Source organism: Protopterus annectens, chromosome 8.part1, assembly GCF_019279795.1.
Source record: "Protopterus annectens isolate FY-2018-M chromosome 8.part1, PAN1.0, whole genome shotgun sequence".
NCBI classification, from domain to species: domain Eukaryota; kingdom Metazoa; phylum Chordata; order Ceratodontiformes; family Protopteridae; genus Protopterus; species Protopterus annectens.
In genome coordinates this window covers 338,464,904-338,485,860 of record NC_056742.1, presented here as the reverse complement: position 1 = coordinate 338,485,860, position 20,957 = coordinate 338,464,904, and the positions used below count along the sequence as shown (strand labels likewise).

The 20,957-nt window shown below is 44.3% G+C and overlaps 1 protein-coding gene across 2 annotated transcripts in view; it reads left to right on the top strand.

Moving 5' to 3' along the window:
• TERF2 (telomeric repeat binding factor 2) overlaps nucleotides 1-20,957 on the top strand; it is a 984,850-nt gene that overhangs the window by 948,623 nt on the left and 15,270 nt on the right. For both annotated transcript variants that reach the window (XM_044081913.1, XM_044081912.1), the window contains one exon: nucleotides 6,147-6,199. In XM_044081913.1, coding sequence (XP_043937848.1) covers nucleotides 6,147-6,199 — 53 coding nt within the window. The remainder of the gene's footprint in view (nucleotides 1-6,146; nucleotides 6,200-20,957) is intronic.

Here is a 20,957-nt window from a genome sequence, read left to right as displayed (position 1 = left end):
TCAATGACTTTGCTTTGACTCCGCCAACCAGGGCTCAATTAGAAGCACCTTTGGGTGGAAAGCTTTCCTTATTTTCAGAAAATTGGCACAGTATTACAAGAGACAAATGGACACTGCAAATAATAGACAAAAGGTACAGGTTCCATTTTCACACATTGCCAAAAAGAAAAGGCATGCCAGACCTGCCACCAAATCAAAGGGCAGAGGCTTTGAAACATATCTCCAACTTAATGCAAATGAAAGCTATAGAAAAGGTTCCTCTTTCAGAACAAGGCCAAGGGTTTTACTCCAGACTATTCCTTGTTCCAAGAAAAGAAAATCAATGGAGGCCTATTCTCGACTTGTCAGCACTGAATACTTATCTCATTGTGCCAAAATTCAAAATGCTGACTCTACAGCAACTCCTTCCCATGCTGGGCAAGGGGTCTTGGCTGGTGACTCTAGACCTCAAGGAGGCATACCTGCATGTCCCTATCAGACAAAGTTGCAGGAGGCACCTCAGATTTCTTGCAGGTTCAGAGCATTATCAATTCTCAGCATTGCCCTTTGGCTTATCTACTGCGCCCAGAGTATTCACGAAATGCCTGGCATCAGTAATTGCACACTGCAGACTTCAGGGGATTCAAATATACCCATATCTGGACGACTGCCTTTTACAAGCGGACAGCCAACAAACTTTGGTAAAGGACTTGAATTATGCCATCCGCCTACTGCAGGCCTTGGGATATACAGTCAACATTCACAAATCAAGACTTGTTCCATCCCAAAGAATAACTTTTCTGGGTGCGGATCTAGACACAACCACCCAAATGGCTTTTCTCTCAGAAGAAAAACAAAGACAACTACCACATTACTTCAAGAATCTGACAAGGCAAACTCAGCTGACTGCAAGGAAATTCCTGCAGGCCCTGGGTTACATGGCTTCTTGCATTCTTCTGATTCCACAAGCAAGGCTGCATATGAGGAAACTGCACTGGTACCTAAGGAGTTTATGGACTCAGCACAGTCACAGCTTAGAAACTTTGATCCCACTCATTCCATGCCTCCAAAAGGAATTTCTGTGGTGGACTCAAGCAAGCCAGTCGAACAGGGGTCTGCCCTTCAGCAAACCAATAGCCAGCCAAACCATTACAACGGACGCTTCAGACCACGGTTGGGGAGCACACATGGAGGGCAGATGTATTCAAGGACTATGCTCACAAAAGGAGCTACGCATGCACATAAGCCAAAAGGAAATGCTGGCAGTGATACCATGCAATCGAGGCCTTCAAACCCTTTCTGCATCAAGGCCACCTGCTAATAAGGACAGACAGCACCACAGTTATGTGGTACATAAACAAGCAAGGAGGCACCCATTCCTACCCTCTTTGCAGACTGGCAGTGAATCTATGGGAACTTTCCTTGAATCTCAATATAGAGCTGCAATCCCAGTTTGTGCCAGGAAAGGACAATATACTGGCGGACAGCTTAAGCAGAAATATCATAGATGCACACGAATGGATGCTGCACCCAGACATCTTCCTACAGATAACACAGTCATGGGGAAGGCCAGACATAGATCTTTTTGCTTCCCCCCACAATCATCAGCTGGAGAAATTCTGCTCAAGGACATACCACCCACAAGCATGGAAAGTGGACGCCCTATCTTTCAGCTGGAGAACTCTAACAGTGTATGCATTTCCACCTCTTCCATTAATGACCAAGGTCTTACTGAAGATCAGGACAGAGCAGCCAAAAGTGATTCTGATAGCTCCGGACTGGCCAAGACAGCACTGGTACCCACTGTTAAAGAGCATGTCACGCACGAAACCATGGCCTCTTCCTCAATGGCCACTTCTCCTAACACAGCACAATTACAAAACTCTGCATTCCAACCTGAAAACCTTGCAACTAACAGCCTGGAAAATACCTTGACTCCTACTCAGGATAAGCTATCCAAGAGAGTGAAGGACATCATCATGGAAGCTCGCAGGCCTTCCACAAGAAAGGCATATTCAGCAAAATGGAAAAGATTTCACACTTGGAGCACCACAAAGGGCCTAGATGCGACAGTGATGAACATGGCACATATCCTTGAATACTTGGCAGAAATGCTCCATAATGGCCTGTCTTACTCTTCCATTAAAATTCATGCTTCAGCAATTTCAGCAGAGTACAATACTGACCCACCTGTCTTTTCTCATCCTCTCCTAAGGCAGTTTCTAAGAGGAATTAAAAAAATCAATCCTCCAAGGAAACCTCCAGTACCTACTTGGGACCTTAACTTCGTGTTGGAAAAACTAACTCTGCCTCCCTCTGAACCAGCAGCATCTGCAGAACTACAGTTCCTGTCTTGGAAGACCGCCTTCCTTCTGGCCATAACCTCAGCAAGAAGAGTATCTGAGTTACAGGCCCTTATGGCAGTACAGCCATTTCTTATTTTTCATCAGGACAGTCTCTCATTGAGAACCAATCCTTCATTTATGCCAAAGGTGGTATCCACGGTCTCTCTAAACCAAGCTATTCACCTGCCTACCTTCTTTCCAAATGCACAAAACAAAGGAGAGAAACTAATGCACACCCTGGACATACACAGACAGATGCGCTACTACTTGGACAGAACTAAAAACTACAGAAAAAAAAACTACAGAAAAACTGATCAGCTGTTGGTGGCATATGCTGCTGGTGCACAAGGAAAAGCAATTTCCAAACAGACAATTTCAAAATGGATAGGAAATTGCATACGTTTTTGTTATTCCTTTCATAGAAAGACTGTGCCAGCTAACATTAGACCTCATTCCACCAGAGCCACAGCCTTCTTAAGAGGGGTGGCTACCAAGGACATTTTAGAAGCTGCTACATGGAGCTCCGTGCATACATTTTCCAAGCATTACAATTTACCTTTATATTCCAGATCCAGAGCAGGCTTTGCTACGGCAGTCCTGCAGGGCATTTTAGCTACACCATCCTTTACATAGATCCACCACCCCCAGTATGGCTATGGTACTCTACCCATATGTGATGACTGCAGATGCATCCTTGAAGGACATAGTACAGTTTTGTACCTACCATAAATGTAGATGTCCGATAGGTATGCATCTGCAGTCAGGTTTACCCTCTCTCCTTCCCCTCTTGGGTATTTATTGGGTACTTTCCCCTCTCATAGCTAGCTGGGGTTATCTATTATGGTGTATTTGTTTTATATATACATATATATATATATTGTATATATATATATATGTATATATATGTATATATATATATATATATATATATGTATATATATATATATGTATATATATATATATATATATATATATATATATATATATATATATATATATATAGATATATATATGTATATATATATATATATATATATATATATATATATATATATATATATATATATATATATATATATATATATATAGATATATATATATATATATATATATATATATATATATATATATATATATATATATATATATATATATATATATATATATATATATATATATATATATATATATATATATATATATATATATATATATATATATATATATATATATAGATATATATATATAGATATATATATATAGATATATATATATATATATATATATATATATATATATATATATATATATATATATATATATATATATAGATATATATATGTATATATATATAGATATATATATATATATATATATATATATATATATATATATATATATATATATATATATATATATATATATATATATATATATATATATATAGATATATATATACATACATATATATATATATATATAGATATATATATATATATTTTGCATTTCTCCAAATTTAGCCTTCCTTAGAGGGCACCTGGCATCTGGGGCAAGAAAAACAGAGGAAGATGGCGTCGGCTGATGCTTTTATACCCCAGGCGCTCTGACGTCGGGGAAGGGGCGACTTCAGCCGACGCCGGACCCAGACTTTGGAATCCGGCCGACCGAAGGGCTGCCTAAGGCAGGACAACCCATATGTGATGACTGCAGATGCATACCTATCGGACATCTACATTTATGGTAGGTACAAAACTGTACTGTCTGGGGGAAGCTTTCTCCCCATTTCAGGGAAGTAGGGGAGAGTTCATCCCTGCAAAAAGTTTTAAAGGAGAACAACAATGTTTGTTATTCGCTGTTCTCCTGGAATTTTTGGCATTTTTTTTCAGCACTTCACATTTGGAGTACTGACATTTCAGTAGGGATCCTGAATTACACTTCTTCAGCATCCAGAAAGTTTGCAAGGCCTCTTAGTGAGACCACACTTTAAAGACACATTGTTTCTTTGTGGGATCTTAATTGTGGTAGAGAAATTAAGGCATTCCCTTTTGAACTGCAATCATAGCAGGCTTTGAAGTACCTATTTTGGAAGACTTTGATTCTGGTGTTAGTAACTTAAAGGATTTTGGAGCTACAAGTCCCCTCCGTGCTTAATTTTCTATAAAGGCAGTGTTACATTAAGAGCCTTTATGCAAAAATGGCCTAGGGCCTTAATCTTGCCCTGTCTGTTAAAATTCTGTTCTTCTCAGAGTTCTGTATTAAGGGTGACTACACATTAAACTGGATTTAAACAGGCAGGCATGATTGTGTATGCACAGAACAAAAGATCATAAAGATAATCATCTCTCTGTCTTTTTCCTGCAGGCATTCTGAGTCAAAATATGTACAAGGTTACCTTATCCGTATGGCTGTCTGACTGCACTGTTTATGTCTCCAGTAATTAGGATACACCAGCTAAACCTACGGCACATTCTACAGAAGTGAAAGTGTAAATTTCTAATCTTTTTCAGAAGTTATTCTGTGAATGATATTTGTGCTGCTGCAAAGTGGGATTCACTGCATACTTTTGCAAGATGTTCTAAGCCAAGTGTAATCTCTAGGTCCATGGCTTCCTTTGCAGCCACTATTCTCATAAGTGTTCTGTCATGGTGCAATACATGATCTTCAGTGGACATACTAAATTATGTAAGATACAAAAGTTATGTACTCAACATAGGGTTTGATCTTCATGCTGCATGCCCATCTACTTCAACATACTCTCAGCTTCCTGTTTTTGTAGAATATTATACTTTTTCATGCTCTGCTAGTTGACTGTACTCAGTGCCTTTCACGAGACATTATCTTTGGTAGAGTATGTCAGATGTTCTAGTTGATATTTTTACTTCGAGTAAAATCAGTCTGGAGGAGAGGGACAGCATGTGGGAATGAGGAGAGGAGCTTGAGCTGAGGGAAAGGCTTTTAGGCACCGAAGTAATGTCTCCTGCAGTGACCATTCCTGTTTGAAATGGGCAGACACAGATCATGAAGATCTAATGTGGTGAATACATAACTTTCATTATCGTCAGATGGCATCGTATTTTGAGACATGGGCCTTATTCACTTGAAAATATACATGTTTTTAATAAGGATCTTTTTTATGGAGGTGTTTACATAGGTATTTTTATACCTCATGTAGGCTCCAAAGAATTTTCCCTCAGATAGATAGTAAATGTTGAGGGTGTGATGGGGAAGAATGAGGTAACTGAGAACATATTTTTGGAAGTGGAATGAGATGGTAGACTTTAAAGATTACCTGCAAACTACTCTATCAGAAGTACTGGGTGAGCAAATTGGTATAACTAAAGAAATTATTTTTTTGAGCTATGATACAGGATTGGAATTGCCTAGACATAGTAAGGCCTTGCTGAATCTAATTATGGTGGCTGCCAAAAAAGCAATTACTAGAAAATGGAAATCAGTCTAAACCAGTTGGACTAGAAGTAGTGTATATAGTAACAGATATAAAACAACTGGAAATGGGATCTTTAGAAAAGGGTAGGAGCAAATTACATAGAAAAAATGGAAATTGTGGTACTACATTAAGAATAACGTTCTGGAGAAGGAAGAGGTCTAAAAGAAGGCAGGATTTGAATGAGCTATGTAATGGTTGACTGACAATAACTTTGTTATAAGTGATGTATGTTTGCAACTAAAAATGTCAGTGTTGTTTTTCATTACTATAAATGTATTATACTTATGTCATAAGTGATATTTTAATAAAGATGTTTGTGCTTAAAAAAGAGACGGAAAAAGAGTACATTTTTACTTTTATTTTTTTTTCTACAGGACCTAAAAGATCTCCAGCTCGTAGCAGTGTAGCCTCTAATGGAAAAAAACAGGTATGTATCTTGTAGCATTATGTTTTTAGAGTTTAGTCAAACTTTTTCTCGTCTTGTACTCAGGGCATGCAGAAACAGTTTAAGTAAGAAGTTGAAGAGCTGTCCATCTCTCATAAATGTTACCTAGATTTTTTAGGCATTGAAGAACTCAAACCACTGCTGTTCTTCCTGTGAGAGCTCTTTGGTTCAACCAAGTTTTCAATCATTAGTGTCAAGGAATTATGACTATTTATTTTAATGAGAGTGAAGAGAATTATAAATATTCATAAAAAAAGTGATGGCCAGTTCTGGGACATTTCTGTTGATGTGGCTAGAGGTTCTAAGCTTATGTCTGCTAATAAGTCCCTACCTGCTGAAAGAGAGTCATATCTGGAGCAGGTTTGACAAGGAGGCATTTACATCTGCCAGCTTAGGCATTAGGGTACATAACTAGCAGATCACATGCACCAGTGTCAAGGTAATGACATTAAACAGGATAGGAATGTGTATGAGGAGGTACTGAGATGCTGCCAATAAATAGTATTTCATAAAATGTCTATAGATGGGCTGTCAGTGTTAGCATGTTTGGTATTAAACATAGCCGTGATGCTGTTGACATCCACACTATTGTTAATGTCCTAAGCACAGTCATTAGAGGGCATGTATAGCTAATAATAACATCTGCCTAAGGACATCAATGTGTAGTTAAAAAAAAAATGTGCCCTTGGATATAAACATTTGCATTTTAGGTTTCCATTACAGGAAGTCTTAACTTAGAAGGGAAAGCATTCCAGACAGTTAAACAGCTTGTTAACTCTCCTATACTGAAGTATAGGCTCTCCTGTGCTGAATTGTAATTGTAATTTTCCTGCCAAGCAATGATAGTTTTATTACAAATAGTCATGAGACCAGGAGTTTAAACAAAAGAGGGTGCTGATAAAGGCCAGTTGAGATGTGGCAGGGCTGAGGTAAGTAATGGGTAGGGCAGCCATTCAAGAATATGCCTCTTAGTTCTTACTGTATTCCCGGTCTTACCTTCTAGGAATTCAGGCTTTTCCTGCTTAGAGCTCAGTGGTTCTAGGTGGCTAGCTACCATACAAGTCAGAGAGCAAGACAAAATTTGCAACATTAGATTCATTCATGGAAATGAACCCACCACCACCATGTGCCCCTGGCAGAGTCAGTCCCAACAGTCATATTACCATTAAGATGTGTAGAGTGGGTTCTTGCCTTCGTTCTGCAAGAAGTGCTTCTACTTAAGGCTGTTTTTTGTAATAAGAGCGGAGGGGTCATAGAGACTGGTCCTTGTTCTTTCGGGATTAAAGTAATTATTCAGGTTAATAAATTTAGAATGCACGCCTTTAGTCTTTTCTCCCTATTTTGCTAGTGACTGTTTTGATCACTTTGGATTTAAAACCACTTGCCCACACATTCCAGTTTTCAAGGAAAACAGAAAATTAATCTGGGGATCCATTCTGGTCACAGAGAGTTGTAGAATATCTCTCAAAAAAAAAGGAAAAGTGACAGTGCCCACTCTTTTCTGTCAGGCTGTTGCTGTAATCTCCATGACCACAAGTGCCATCCTGAAAGCTTTTGGCTACATGCCCTCCTCAATTATCATGATCCCTTTGGAAAGGGTATACACTAATATACAGTAGTAGTAGTAATACCTAAGCAGTTGCTATCCTCTGCAATCCCTCAGTAAGGTAATCCTTTTAACCCCCCCCCCCAATTCATGAGGAATTCCATTAGTGAATAATGCAGGTGAATGCCTTTTGTCAAGCTAAAGGAAGACCAGAACTTAAACATGGATGCTCCATCCAAGTCTGGAAAATATAGATGGGTTCTTTGAGTCTAGGGCATCTGGAACAAGTGAAAAAAAAGAAGAATAGACACATCAAAGAATTATTATTTTTGATCTATGTATTCAGGCAGTGTTTGATTACATGTCATTATATGTATCGTAGACGGTGTCATAGTTATGTGGTGCATTATCAAACACTGCTTTTCCCTGTTGTCAGGGTAACGGTGTTGGACTGGTGTAAAACCGAGCATCCTGCTCCATATTTCCTGTATTCCTTGAACTCGGACCATCCTAGCAGCCTTGCACCTAGTCCCCATGAGTAGAAGCTGAATCCAGTCTGGGAGATGGGTTTCCCTTATTCCTTACTTCCCAGAATACTGAAGAATGTGACTCAGTACACAGCCAGCTTGATCCTGTTAATTACACTGTGGCCAAGACCACCCAGGCTCTGTGTGTAAGGAGATGAGCAGTGAAGGTCCCCAGGGTTATTACCTTTTCTGGCAGTTTTGTGTCTCATTAACAAGGGACCTTTGTGTTTTCATACATAAAGTACCAACTTCTGACTGGGAGATATAACCCTTATCCCCACACTTCACCAGTATCAGATTTCATTACCCTTAAAACCAAACTCCATAACACTGCACATGCCTTCTCCTCTCAGGCACCTACGCTTTGGCAAGCTCCCCTATTGACTTCTGTTCTTACTCCAAATCCAAGCCAAATCCTCCTGCTTCAACACAAGACGTGTTACCTAACACACTATCCTTTTTTTCTTTCCACTTCTCTTCTCTTTTGTCTCAATTACCGAAGGCTGAATCAAATTAGAAACTAATGCAAATACTGTACATTATACTCTGTTTACTATGATGTACATATGCAGTTTTTCTATAACTAATTTGAACTACTCTTATATTAATCTTTCCCACTGCTACAGTAGTCTTTTGGCTAAATGAATTATGTCTTGCCTAAGACACCAACCAGCCAGCTTCCGAAAGCTCTGTTTTTCTCCCTCACTTCAATTCTAACTGCTGATTGGACAGTCCAGTGGAGGGAAATTCAGCAGTCGAAGGGGAAAATCTTCAGTACTTTCTTGCCACCTCATGAAGAAGCAGCTCAGAGGCTTTACAGGAGCAGTAACCGGCACTTCAGCCCCTTTTCTGGCAGATGAGTCTTTTGTGAGGGAACTCTCCCACACTGAATTTTTTGAACACCTTTCTTAAAGCATCACTTAAGATGTAGGCAAGCATTCATTAACAGAAAAGGAAAAACATATTAACATTTTCCCTTGTGCATACATTAAACATCACATATCTTTTTTTTTCATTATAATTCATTGCTTAATTCCACCCTCCCCTTAAAACCTCACTCTTCCTGAACATTGTTCTGCATGTATTGTTCCTATAATTTCTATTTATTTCTGTGTAATCTGCTCCTTCCCTTTTCTTTAATAACATTCAGTACTTTAAATCTAGTTAGCTTAAACTTTGATTTCCATTTTCTAATTGCATTTTTGGCAGCCAACAAAATTAAACTTGACAAGGCCTTACTGTGTACAGGCAATTTAGATCCGGTGTCCGAGCTCAAAAGAGTCATTTCCTTTGTTACAACAATTTGCTGTCCAAATATTTCTGACAGGGTACTCTGTAGGGTATTTTTAAACTCTATCAACTCATTATACCTCAAAATGTATGTTTCCATTTACCTTTTTTCCCCATCACACCTCCAACATTTGCTGCCTAACTGAGGGAAGATTCTTTGAAATCTGCTTGGGGAGTAAAAATACCTATGCAAACATTTTTATTTGCATACTTGGAAGCTATACGCGTGTCTTCCCATTGCTCCCTTATGATTTGCTTTTCCTGTTTCTCTCTCTCCCCAATCTTTTCTAACCTCCTCTGGGTAATTCGTAACAGTTATCATGCAATAGTTTATATGCCCTACTAATTATCTCTCAATTTAAAGCAGCTTTGGTTCTTTATTTAGCCAAACACTTTATCAGTGCTGGTCTTTCACTTAGTATTCCCCTGTACCTTTCTCTTTGTCTGTACTGTGATACCAATCCTTGATGGGGAAGGCAGTCTCTATCCTGCAGTCCAAATGCATTCTTGGTCTTATCTAATTCTGTTGCCTTTCCCTGTCTGTTATTTGTTGCCAGTGCATTGGTTCCTTTACTAGTTTTCTCAAGTAAATTCTATCCCCCTCTTATCTGTTCATTGAACCTCTCATTGCAGTTATTTCTGTTTTCTCCATTCTTATGTTGGCTTGGCTCTTAGAATACTTTATGCTGCTTTATGACTATAATATTATGTATGGTTATTGTTGTTTTCCTTAAAAAAATCTGCATTCAAAATCCCAGTCTCCTTATTTCTTGGGCTTCCATAGGTTCATAGGTGTGTACTAGGGTAATGGCACTGGAGTTTTTACAAGCATAACCCATAGAAGTGCCCTGGCATTGTGCCACCCAACATTAGTTCCCAGTGCCTCTATCAAGTAGAGCCACTAGAGTGATCCCTGGGGTGAACTTTCTATTTCCCATCCACTCATCAAGATTTCTCTTGAAGAGGGCCAGTGAGGTGCTCTGCTTGACATATATGGGACGTCTATTCCAGAGCATGAGCAGTCTCTGGGTTATGAACCTGTCCCTCCAGCATGTTCTGTTGATTGTGGTAATGAGGTTGAGGTCTCTGGAGCGTGTGGTGTGAAGGAATTGGGATTTCTTTAGGTGTAGCATTTCTAACAGAGCTGTGTTAGACATGGACTTTGTAAGTCGAGCAGAGATTGCCTTTTAGTAGGCGATATGAGACAGAGAATAGCTGGAGTTTTTTTGAGTCTGTCCATCTAGGGCAAGTGTTTAAGGCCTAGGATCCTCTTTGTGAGGTACTTTTGTGGCCTTTCCAGCTGTTGCGTGTGTCTAGTGAGGTACATGCCAAATGGGGAATTATACTCTATGATTGGCCTAATGAGGGAAGAGTGGAGAGAGATGATGACCGCTTTCTTCCTGGATGCAAAACCTTTGGTAATGAGATATGCCACATAGAAGGACTTTCTGACCACAGTGGCAATGTGGTGGTCAACCTATGTTCCCAGATCTCTTATAACTCCTCCTTATTTCATCGTGCTCTACACTTTGAATTGTAGATTCTGAATGTGCTTTGTATAGAAGCCTTAACTGTGTAGCTCTAAAATATCCCTTCAGATTAGATAATCCCAAACCACCTTGTTATTGGAAGGATCATCTTATCCACTTAACTCTTGCTCTCTTCCTCTCCAAGATAAATTCCTTCAATTCTTTATTATTGTCCATAACTTCTCCTCTGATTGATAAAAAAAATGCTTTGCCTATTTATAAAACTAAAGGGTCTAAAACATTTTCACTGCTTGTATATTGCTTTCCATGTCCATAAATATCAGTTTTGAGTTTCTCAGGTTTTTGTATCCTCTTTTGTGTACTCTTGTTTAGCATATACTTAGCTGTCGTTACAGAATCCTTTTTAACCCATACTCCTAAGTACTTAATTTTGCCATGTCCTCATAAATATGGCTATTGCTGAACCAATTTGTGTGTGGGTGCATAATTAACAACTATTGCCTTTGTTTTATCTTCATTTAATTTGTATCCCAAAAAGATTTGAAACTGTCTGTATCAGAATGTCTCACAACACTGGTGTCCTTAACTTTTTTTTTTTACAGGATAAAAACAGAAATCTGCAAATAAAGCCAACTTTTCTTGATTGCCATACCAATTATATTTGAATTTCTGAGTCCCCAATTTTCTTTGCCAGTGGCTCTAAATATAAATCAAATAAAGGGGAAAGAGCACACCTCTGCCTGGTTCCTCTGTTCATGCAAAACTTAGAGAGAAGCCCTCCCACTTTAATTCTTGTCTCTGATTCTTCGTATATCTTGCTAATTAACATTAATGTTAAGTTGTCAATCTCGCCTTCATTCTTGCTGGATGGGTTCGGAGCCGATCCTCGGCTCCAACTCGGCACTTGCTTTCGCTTGAGAACTCCTTTTACCAGCTCGAGGCAACCCTATATCCCATGATGCAAGGCGGAACTACCTCAGATCTCGTTTGCCGCTTAGCGAAAGAGGTCTCCTTTGCCAGCTGAGGTAAGTAATTTTTTGTCAAAAGAGAAAAAAGCTTAGTTAGGGATTTATTTCCCCCTTGTTTCCACTTTCATAGTCTGTAGTGTGTTTACAGCCCACCCTATTCCCTTATAATTCAAAACTTTTAAATTTCTTTGGTAATTGTGTAAAAGTTTAGTTAGGCCTAGACCCCATTGGTTAATCCCTACCTGTGTGTCTGTGTGTTAGGGGATTAATTGTGTGTGTTTGTTGGGGTTTGTGTGTGACTTCTTCCTTAGAAATATGTCGAAGGAAGGCAAGGTCTCAGGCTTCAAGAAGTGTGACTCGTGCTGTCAGAAAATGTCTCTGACAGACGGTCACACTTCTTGTGTTTACTGCCTGGGGCCTTTGCACCTGCAGGACTCCTGTGCTTTGTGTCACTCTTTTAGCCAGAGAGTCCTGCAGGAACGGAGGAATAAGTTAATCCTCCGTGGCTTACTTAAGCCAGAAGGTTCTCCCTCTAAAACAGGGTCTGGTAAACCTTCTAAGCCACCGAAGGTTCATGCTACAGTATCCAAGCCTCCTCCGGTGGCTCCGGCTCCGTCGGAGCCGAGATCGCCCGCTGGAACCGATCTATCTGCTTCAAAGTAGTGGGTTCGGCACCGATTGGTTCCGACACCGTCTACTGTGGCCTTGTCTGCTCCGGCTGGAGCCGACACCTTATCCAGCATCGAGCCGAGAAACCTTCGGCTCCATCTGGAATTCAGGGACTTCGCACGATGACTTCGTCCCGAAGAGATCTCGGTCCCCTTGGCTGCAGAGTATCCACTGCCCGGGTCTCCTCTTTTGTCTGAGCGGAGCCATCGGAGCCGATCTTCGAGATCTTCCAGGCTGTCTGACCACGACTTAGAGAGGGTGGTAAGCAGGCTGTTGAAGTCGCAGGCGCTGGCCCAAATGCTCAATAGCCCGTCTCAGCAGACTTCGGCTATTGTTTCACCCCTTAAACTTCCTCCTCCGACTCCACACCAGAGTTCGGAGCCGGAGCTTCTCGGGACAACGACAGTTTCGGCGCCGGAGCCGATACATCCTTCGGCTCCGTCGTCCTCGGCTCCGATCTCCTCCTTGAGGCCTTCCTTGGAGGGATCCGGTCGTCGGGTTTCCCTTGTCGGCTCCGAGGGGGCTAGTGGCATCGGACCCTTGTCCGACCCCGCTCTCCCTCTCGGGGCTTCGGCTTTGGTAAGCTTGGCACCGACATCGGCCTCGGAGCCTTCCCTCTCAGTGGAGCCGGGAATTCCTGTATCCTCGGATCGGGGATATTCCGGCCTCCCGGGGAGGGGAGCCTTTGAGGTGATGAGGAGTGTCCTGGCTACTGAGCCAGGTCAACGGTCCATCCCTCTAGCTCCTCCTTCTTCGGTGCCTGTAGACACCTCTTGCCAGCCTCTTGCTCTCCGGCCCAGGGATCCATCGCCCCAGGTTTCCCCATTGGGAATTTCCTCCTCTTCCGAAGTTTCTCCTGATCCAGCAGGTGAACCCCCTCGGAAGAGGACGTGTAAGAGGAAACACACAGACTCCCCCGAGTCTACTACATCTGATACCGACTTAGATGAGTCGGAGGGTTCCCCACAATCCCCCTCTGAGGATGTCTCCTTTTCAGACATCCTTGAGCTCCTCAAACAGAGGGGGAATTGGCCATCCATTGATCCCTCCGAGGATGAGTCGGTATACCTGGAGGCTTTGGATCCCGACCCTCCACCTCCTGGGTGTCTCCGCCTTCGACCCACTTATGCAGGTAGTGGCTCGGAAGGCGTGGGCGGCTCCAGATTCTGTGGAACCTGTCCCCAGGAGACCATCCAAGTTTATCACGGCCCCTACGGACAAACAGTTTCTTTCCAAGGGCGTCTCTGTGGATGCTATGGTGGCGGCGGCCACTAAGAAGGAACTGGCGGATCCTTCAGTACCTGTCCATCCTCCTAACAAGGATTCTAGGACCATGGACAGGTATGGAAAGCGGATGTTTTCTTCAGCGACCTTTGCTATGTGTTCGCTGAACTACCTTTGTCACTTCACCAGGCTTCAAAGAGATATTCTCAAGGAACTGGGTGAAGTGGTCCAGGATCCTTCTGCTGCTGGGGCTCAAGAAAAGATTGCCTCACAGCTAGCTATCCTGAATTCCCTATCCAACTCCTCCATGCGGCTCATATCCTATGCGGCCGATGGAGCGAGCAGGGCCACAGGCACAGGAGTTGCTCTTAGACGCCAAGCCTGGATGCGGCTTTGTAATTTTGTGGACCCCTTTAAGGTGTCCTTCACTAATACCCCCTTTGATGGTTCGGCTTTGTTCGGACCTCAGGTGAAGGATACCTTGACCAGGTGTGAGCAGGACGGTAAAACTCTTTCTGCCGTTGGAGTCCATTTTTCCACCCCTTCTAGACCATATCCCAAGGGTCAGAAGGGAGGAAGATGTGGTTCCGCAAAGCCCAAGGAGCTACACCGGACACACGTGGTCAGTTTACCCCCAGAGGCAGAGGGGGTAACAATAATAGACGCCCCTAGAGGCAGGGGGTCCTCAGAACCAGGGCAACAGGGAGTCTCTTCCTGAGAAGCCCTTTCAGCATCCCTGAGGTGTTGCCCGACTGTCCACCCTTGGAGGCAGTCGGGGGAAGGATTTCGCTGTACCCAGTAGCCTGGCATTCCCTCTCACAAGATATGTGGGTACAGTCGATCATATCCGAGGGTTACAAAATCCCCTTCGAAGGTATCCGACCTCAACAATCCCTTCCAGACATCTCACCCGGTCAAAGGGATTTGGCAGAACAGGAGGTTTCAAAGCTCCTAGGAAAAAGAGCCGTCCAGACTGTGCCGGCAGACCAGGTAGGATCCGCGGTCTACTCGAGATTCTTTTGGTCCCCAAAAGGACGGGAGATTGGAGACCAATATTAGACCTGAGCAGTCTAAACAGATTTGTCAAGAAGGCAAGATTCCGGATGGTCACGCTTCAGTCCATTCTGCCCTTTTTGGGCAAGGACAACTGGATGTGCTCTATAGACCTTCAGGACGTACTATCACATAAAGATTCACAGGCACTCCAGAAGGTTTCTCCGCTTCGGCTAGGGACCAGTCATTACCAATTCAGAGCCCTGCCCTTTGGCCTCACTTCAGCCCCCAGAGTGTTTACCAAATGCATGGCAGTGGTCACAGCTCATCTGAGACGTCAAGGATTCCAGGTGTTTCCTTATTTGGACGACTGGCTCCTCTCCGCCACCACCAGGTGTCAGCTTCTTCAGACCAGAGACTACACTCTGCAGCTTTGCAGGAGTTTGGGAATTTCAGTAAATTTCGAAAAATCTTCTCTGCTGCCTTGCCAATCTATCACCTTTATAAGCGCAGAATTAAACACCGTCAAAATGTTAGCCAGACTAACAGATCAAAGAATTCTGGACAAACAAAAATTCGTTCAGATTCTATTGCAGAGCAACAAGGTCAAAGCCAGATTTATACTGAAGGTTCTAGGTCTTATGGCTGCGGCCATTGTTCTTCTACCACTGGCTCGCTTCCACATGCGTCTTCTGCAGTGGATGCTATTCACTCAGTGGTCGTACCACAGTCTCCCGATGAGGCACGAAATCTTAGTCACACAGTCGTGCAGAACTCATCTGAATTGGTGGATATCTTCCCCTCTTCTTCATCAGGGCCGACCCTTTGTTCCCCCTCCTCCAGTTGCCACAGTCACTACGGATGCCTCTCTGATCGGGTGGGGGGGGGCATTATCAGGGCAGGATGGTCCACAGGACGTGGCAACCCATAGAATACCATCTGCACATAAATGTCCTGGAGATGAGAGCGGTGCTTTTAACGTTGCAGGCCCTCAACGACTTTCTTCCCACGGGGACTATTGCAGTACAAACGGACAACATGTCCGTGGTCTGGTACATCAACAAGCAGGGCGGGACCAGGTCCTATCCGTTGTCGAGAAGTTCTCAGACTTTGGCAATGGGCAATCTCCTCTCATCGGTTTCTGATAGCAACGCACATCCCCGGCAGGTCCAACCTCTTGGCGGACAGGCTGAGCAGATCCATTCTGATGCCTCACGAGTGGTCTCTCAATCAATCTGTAGTGGATCAGATTTTTCTGAAGTGGGGCACTCCTTGTTGCGATCTTTTTGCTACTCCTCAAAACAACAAGTGCCCTGATTTTTTCACCCTCTTTCCCCTTCCAGGCCAACCCCTGAGAGACTCTCTAACCCAGGATTGGCCCCGGGGACTTCTGTACGCTTTTCCTCCTTTTTCCTTGATTCCACAAGTCATTCAGAAAGCCACCGTTTTGAGGGCCAAGTTGATTCTCATTGCCCCTTATTGGCCTTGACAAATTTGGTTTCCGTCTCTGCATCGTCACCTTCTGGTGCAGCCCTGGCATCTGGACCCAGTTCCGGATCTCTTGATCCACCAGTCGGGTCAGCAGCACCGGGCCATTCATTCTCTCAACCTCACTGCTTGGTTGCTTCACTTCCTTCCCTAGCCAGGCTACCGATGATCTCTGACTCAGTCAGAGACATCTTAGTGTCTTCTTTAAAGTCGTCCACTAGGACTGTTTATGCTAGCAAGTGGCAACGTTTTTCTATTTGGGCAAATTCCAGGAATATTGATCCCTTTACTGCTCCTGTACATTCTGTTTTAGATTTCCTGGCGGAGGTTTTTCATTCAGGATCCTCGTCATCTACAGTTAAAGTACAACTGGCTGCTATTTCCAAGTATCATGTTGGCTTGCATGACAATAACATTATGTCTCATAGATTATGCAAGGCCTTTCTGAGAGGAGTTTTTCTCCTAAAGCCGCCTATAAAGCATCCTCCTCCGCAATGGGATCTAAACTTAATGTTGGCATCCTTGATGCTACCTCCCTTCGAACCGTCTGCTTCATGTTCTTTGAAGTTATTGACCTGGAAAACTATATTCTTACTGGCTGTCACTTCAGCAAGAAGGGTTTCCGAGATTCAAGCTCTCTGCATTCGTTCCCCTTACTTGGTTTTTCATAAGGACAGGGTATCATTAAGAACGAACCCGTCCTTTCTCCCCAAAGTTGTGTCTCAAACCAATATTAACCAATCTATAGATGTACCAGTCTTTTTCCCAAACTATTCTGACAGAGCTGAACAGAAGCTTCATTTTTTGGATGTCCGTCGTCAGCTCAGGTACTATTTGCATAGAACTAAACAATTCAGGAAATCGGACCAATTATTTGTCTCCTATGCAGAAAACAGGATAGGTCTTCCAGTTTCTGAAGTGACCTTATCCAGATGGTTGACTTCCACCATTTCCTGTGTGTACTCTCTCAGAGGCAAGCAGCTATCTTCTAAACCAAAAGCACACTCAACCAGGAGTCTATCCACTTCTGCAGCCTTTCAGGATAGACTACCCATTGATAGGTGCAGCAGCTACTTGGGCCACGCCTCTTACCTTTGTCTCTCATTACAAGTTGGACTTGGCCTCCAGAGATAGGGCCAGTTTTGGTTCCACAGTTGTCAAGAGTCTGTTCCATTGAGCCACCCAGGATACAGGTGCTAGGGACGCGGTCCCATCCAGCAAGAATGAAGGCGAGATTGACAACTTAACATTTAGAAGTTATGTACCTACCATAACGTTCCATGTTAGTTGTCTTCTCTCGCCTTCTTTCTTGCGTCCCTCCCTCCTTCCCCCTGGCCTGGACAGATCTTGAAGAGTTCCTATCAGGTTGTTTTCCTCCTGAGCCTTCATATGAGGACTCTTATTATGAACTTGTTTTCCTAATTATGTTAGGTTAGTCCTTAGCAGGGTAGGTTAGCTACCAAACGAGATCTGAGGTAGTTCCGCCTTGCATCATGGTATATAGGGTTGCCAAGTGCCGAGTCGGAGCCGAGGATCGGCTCCGAACCCCATCCAGCAAGAAAGAAGGCGAGAGAAGACAACTAACATGGAACGTTATGGTAGGTACATAACTTCTAATTTTTGTGTACGAGTGTGTTTCTTGTTTTTTCATTGAGTTTTCATTAAAATTTCCTGTCAGTGAAGGTTCCGTTTAAGTTAGAGGGGCCTTCCCCTGTACTAGCTACTTCAGTGGTTGTGTGTGGGTCAAGTACCCGTTTGAGTTAGAGGGTCTTGACCCTCCTTGTTTCCCTTTCCTTTCTCATTGTTCTTGTAAAAATACTGTTCTTGTAAAAAAAAAAAAAGAGAGAGAAAAAGTTCTTTGGTTAATATTTTTTCAGAGTTGGTGTTTTTTGTGTGTATAAACGCTTAATCTACTGTTGTGCTATATTTTTCTTCATTATGTCTAAAGAACATAAACCCTCTGGGTTTAAGAAGTGCACGAGGTGTGGGTTCAAAATGTCCATAACGGACGACCACTCCTCGTGCGTCTATTGCCTTGGCGCCAAGCATTTACAGGAATCGTGCAGTGTATGCCATGCGTTTTCCTCCAGAGTCCTCCAGGAGAGGAAGAACAAATTAATCCTCAAAGGATTAATTAAGCCTTCCTTCGAGGAGGCTTTGTCTTCCTCTCCTTCTCCTTCCAAAAAGAGGAAAGCGCCGGCTCCGACCAGTCAGTCGGATCCGACGGCTAAAAAGACTAGGCAGACTTCTCCATCGGCTCCACGGACTTCGGAGCCGAGGTCGGAACGGTCTGCCTCGATGCCTCCAGCCTCGACCCCTCGGGTTTCGGAGTCGAGGTCTGGGGCATCGAGAGGCGGGTCACCCTCATCGGCTCCACTGATATTGGAGCCGATAAGGGTCATCGGCTCAGACACTTCCCCCTCGGAGCCGAAGTCTTTATCGGCACCGAGGGAAATTTCTTTGAAGGTTTCCTCGGAGCCGATAATTGTTGAATTTTTTCGGAGCCGGTCCCCGAGCCCTTCGGAGCCGATGGAGAAATCGGTTCGGGCCCGATCGGTATCCTCGAGGTCTTCTAGGATGTCTGATTCGGACATCGACAGGGTGCTCCTTCGACTCTTCCAGTCTCCGGTGTTCCAAAAAATGGTTTCGGCTCCAGCCCATTTGGCTTCGGAGCCGATGGTCCACTCCCTTACTGTACTTCCTCCTCCAACAGCTTCGGCACCGTTGGAGCAGGTGTTGGTGGAACCAGTGGAGGTGTTAGGGTCAGGCCTGACCCTCGCTCCGGCTCCTGGGTCGGAGTTCAGTGCACGGACTTCTTCCTTCGGCCCTGGGGGGGAGGCTTCGGGATTGATACCTTCGGTCCCAAGTCTCCCTCTTGGTGCGTCGGCGGTGGGAGTACCGTCCACTGTCGTGGCCACGGAGGGGGGGACCTTCCCAGGATTCTGGTGGTCCCACCTTCAGGGCTATGAGGAGTGCTTTAGCCAAATCTTCATTGGCTACCTCCACAGTTTCCCCAGCTCCTTCCCTACATTTGGAGACTGGGTCATTGGTAGTTCCCCTGTCCGCAGACAGCGGAGCCCCTGGGCCTCAAGTTACCCCCGCTGGGGTTTCTCCCCCTCCTGGAGGTCCTTCTGAAGCCTCTTCGGAAGAACCTCCCAGCAAGAAAACGTGCAAGAGGAAGCACGTTGACTCCCCTGACGAGTCTTTGACATCTGACACCGATCTCGATGATGCAGAGGGGTCCCCCAAGTCGTCCTCGAATGATGTCTCCTTTGCAGACATCCTGGAAGCCCTAAAACAACGAGGCGGCTGGCAGTCCAAACCTCCCTCTGCTGATGAGTCGGTGTTCCTGAAGGCCTTCGGGGCTCAGCCCTCCGCCTCCTGGGTGTCTCCGCCCTTCGACGAGCTCTTGGATTTGATCTTTCGAAGGGTGTGGGAACACCCGGACTCTGTGGAACCGGTTCCCGCTCGTCCAAACAAATTTCTTTCGGCGCCCCCAGATAGAGAGTTCCTCACAAAAGGTGTGGCTGTGGATGCTATGGTGGTGGCATCTGCTACGCAGCAGGATGTAGCAGAGGCTTCTACGTCCGTCCATCCTCCTAATAAGGAGTCTAGGAGCATGGATCGGTACGGCAAGCGCACCCTAAGTTCAGCGGCCTTTACTCTGAGGTCTTTGAACTACCTGACGCACTTTACAAGATTCCAGAGGGATCTGATTAAGGAGCTATCCGATACCCTCTTAGGTAACCTGCCTGAGGAGCTGGCCCAGACGGTTGGATCTCAGCTGGCTACAATGTCATCCATTTTGAACTCGTCCATGAGGCTCATTTCGTATGCGGCCGAAGGGGCGAGTAGAGCGGCGGGTACAGGCATTGCTCTACGGAGACAAGCCTGGCTCCGCCTGTGTCATTTCGCGGAGGCCTTCAAGTCTTCATTCGCCGATGCCCCCTTTGATGGGTCCTCCCTGTTTGGGCCCAAGGTGAAAGACACACTTACCCGCTGTGAACAGGAGGGTAAGACTCTGACTGCCGTAGCGGCACGATTTTCCACTCCCTTTCGGCCTTATCCCAAGGCTAAAAGAGGAGGGAAGATGTGGTTCCGGAGATCGCAGAAGTCTTGCCCCTCTCAGCAGGAAGGTTCCCCCTCCAGAGGCAGAGGAGGGGGAAATTCATCAGGAAGACGCCATCCCAGAGGCGGCAGAGGCTCCCGCAACACTGGAGACCACGAGTCCTTTCGTGGCTCTTCAGCTTTTCATAGTCCCTGAGGGATTGCCCGACTGTGCTGCTCCGGAGCCAGTCGGGGTCGTCGAAGCACCTAAAGGCCTGGGAAAGGATCACTCAGGACCGATGGGTGCTTCGAATTATCGCCGGAGGTTACTCCATTCCATTCTGTTGTCCCCCCCCCCCCTCAGTCCAAAAGAATCCCGGACCCGCCACCCAGTCAATGGGATACCGCAGCCATAGAGATTTCAAAACTGCTGCAAAAAGGAGCCATCCAACCGGTCCCCGCAGACCAGATCGGATTAGGGACTTACTCAAGATTCTT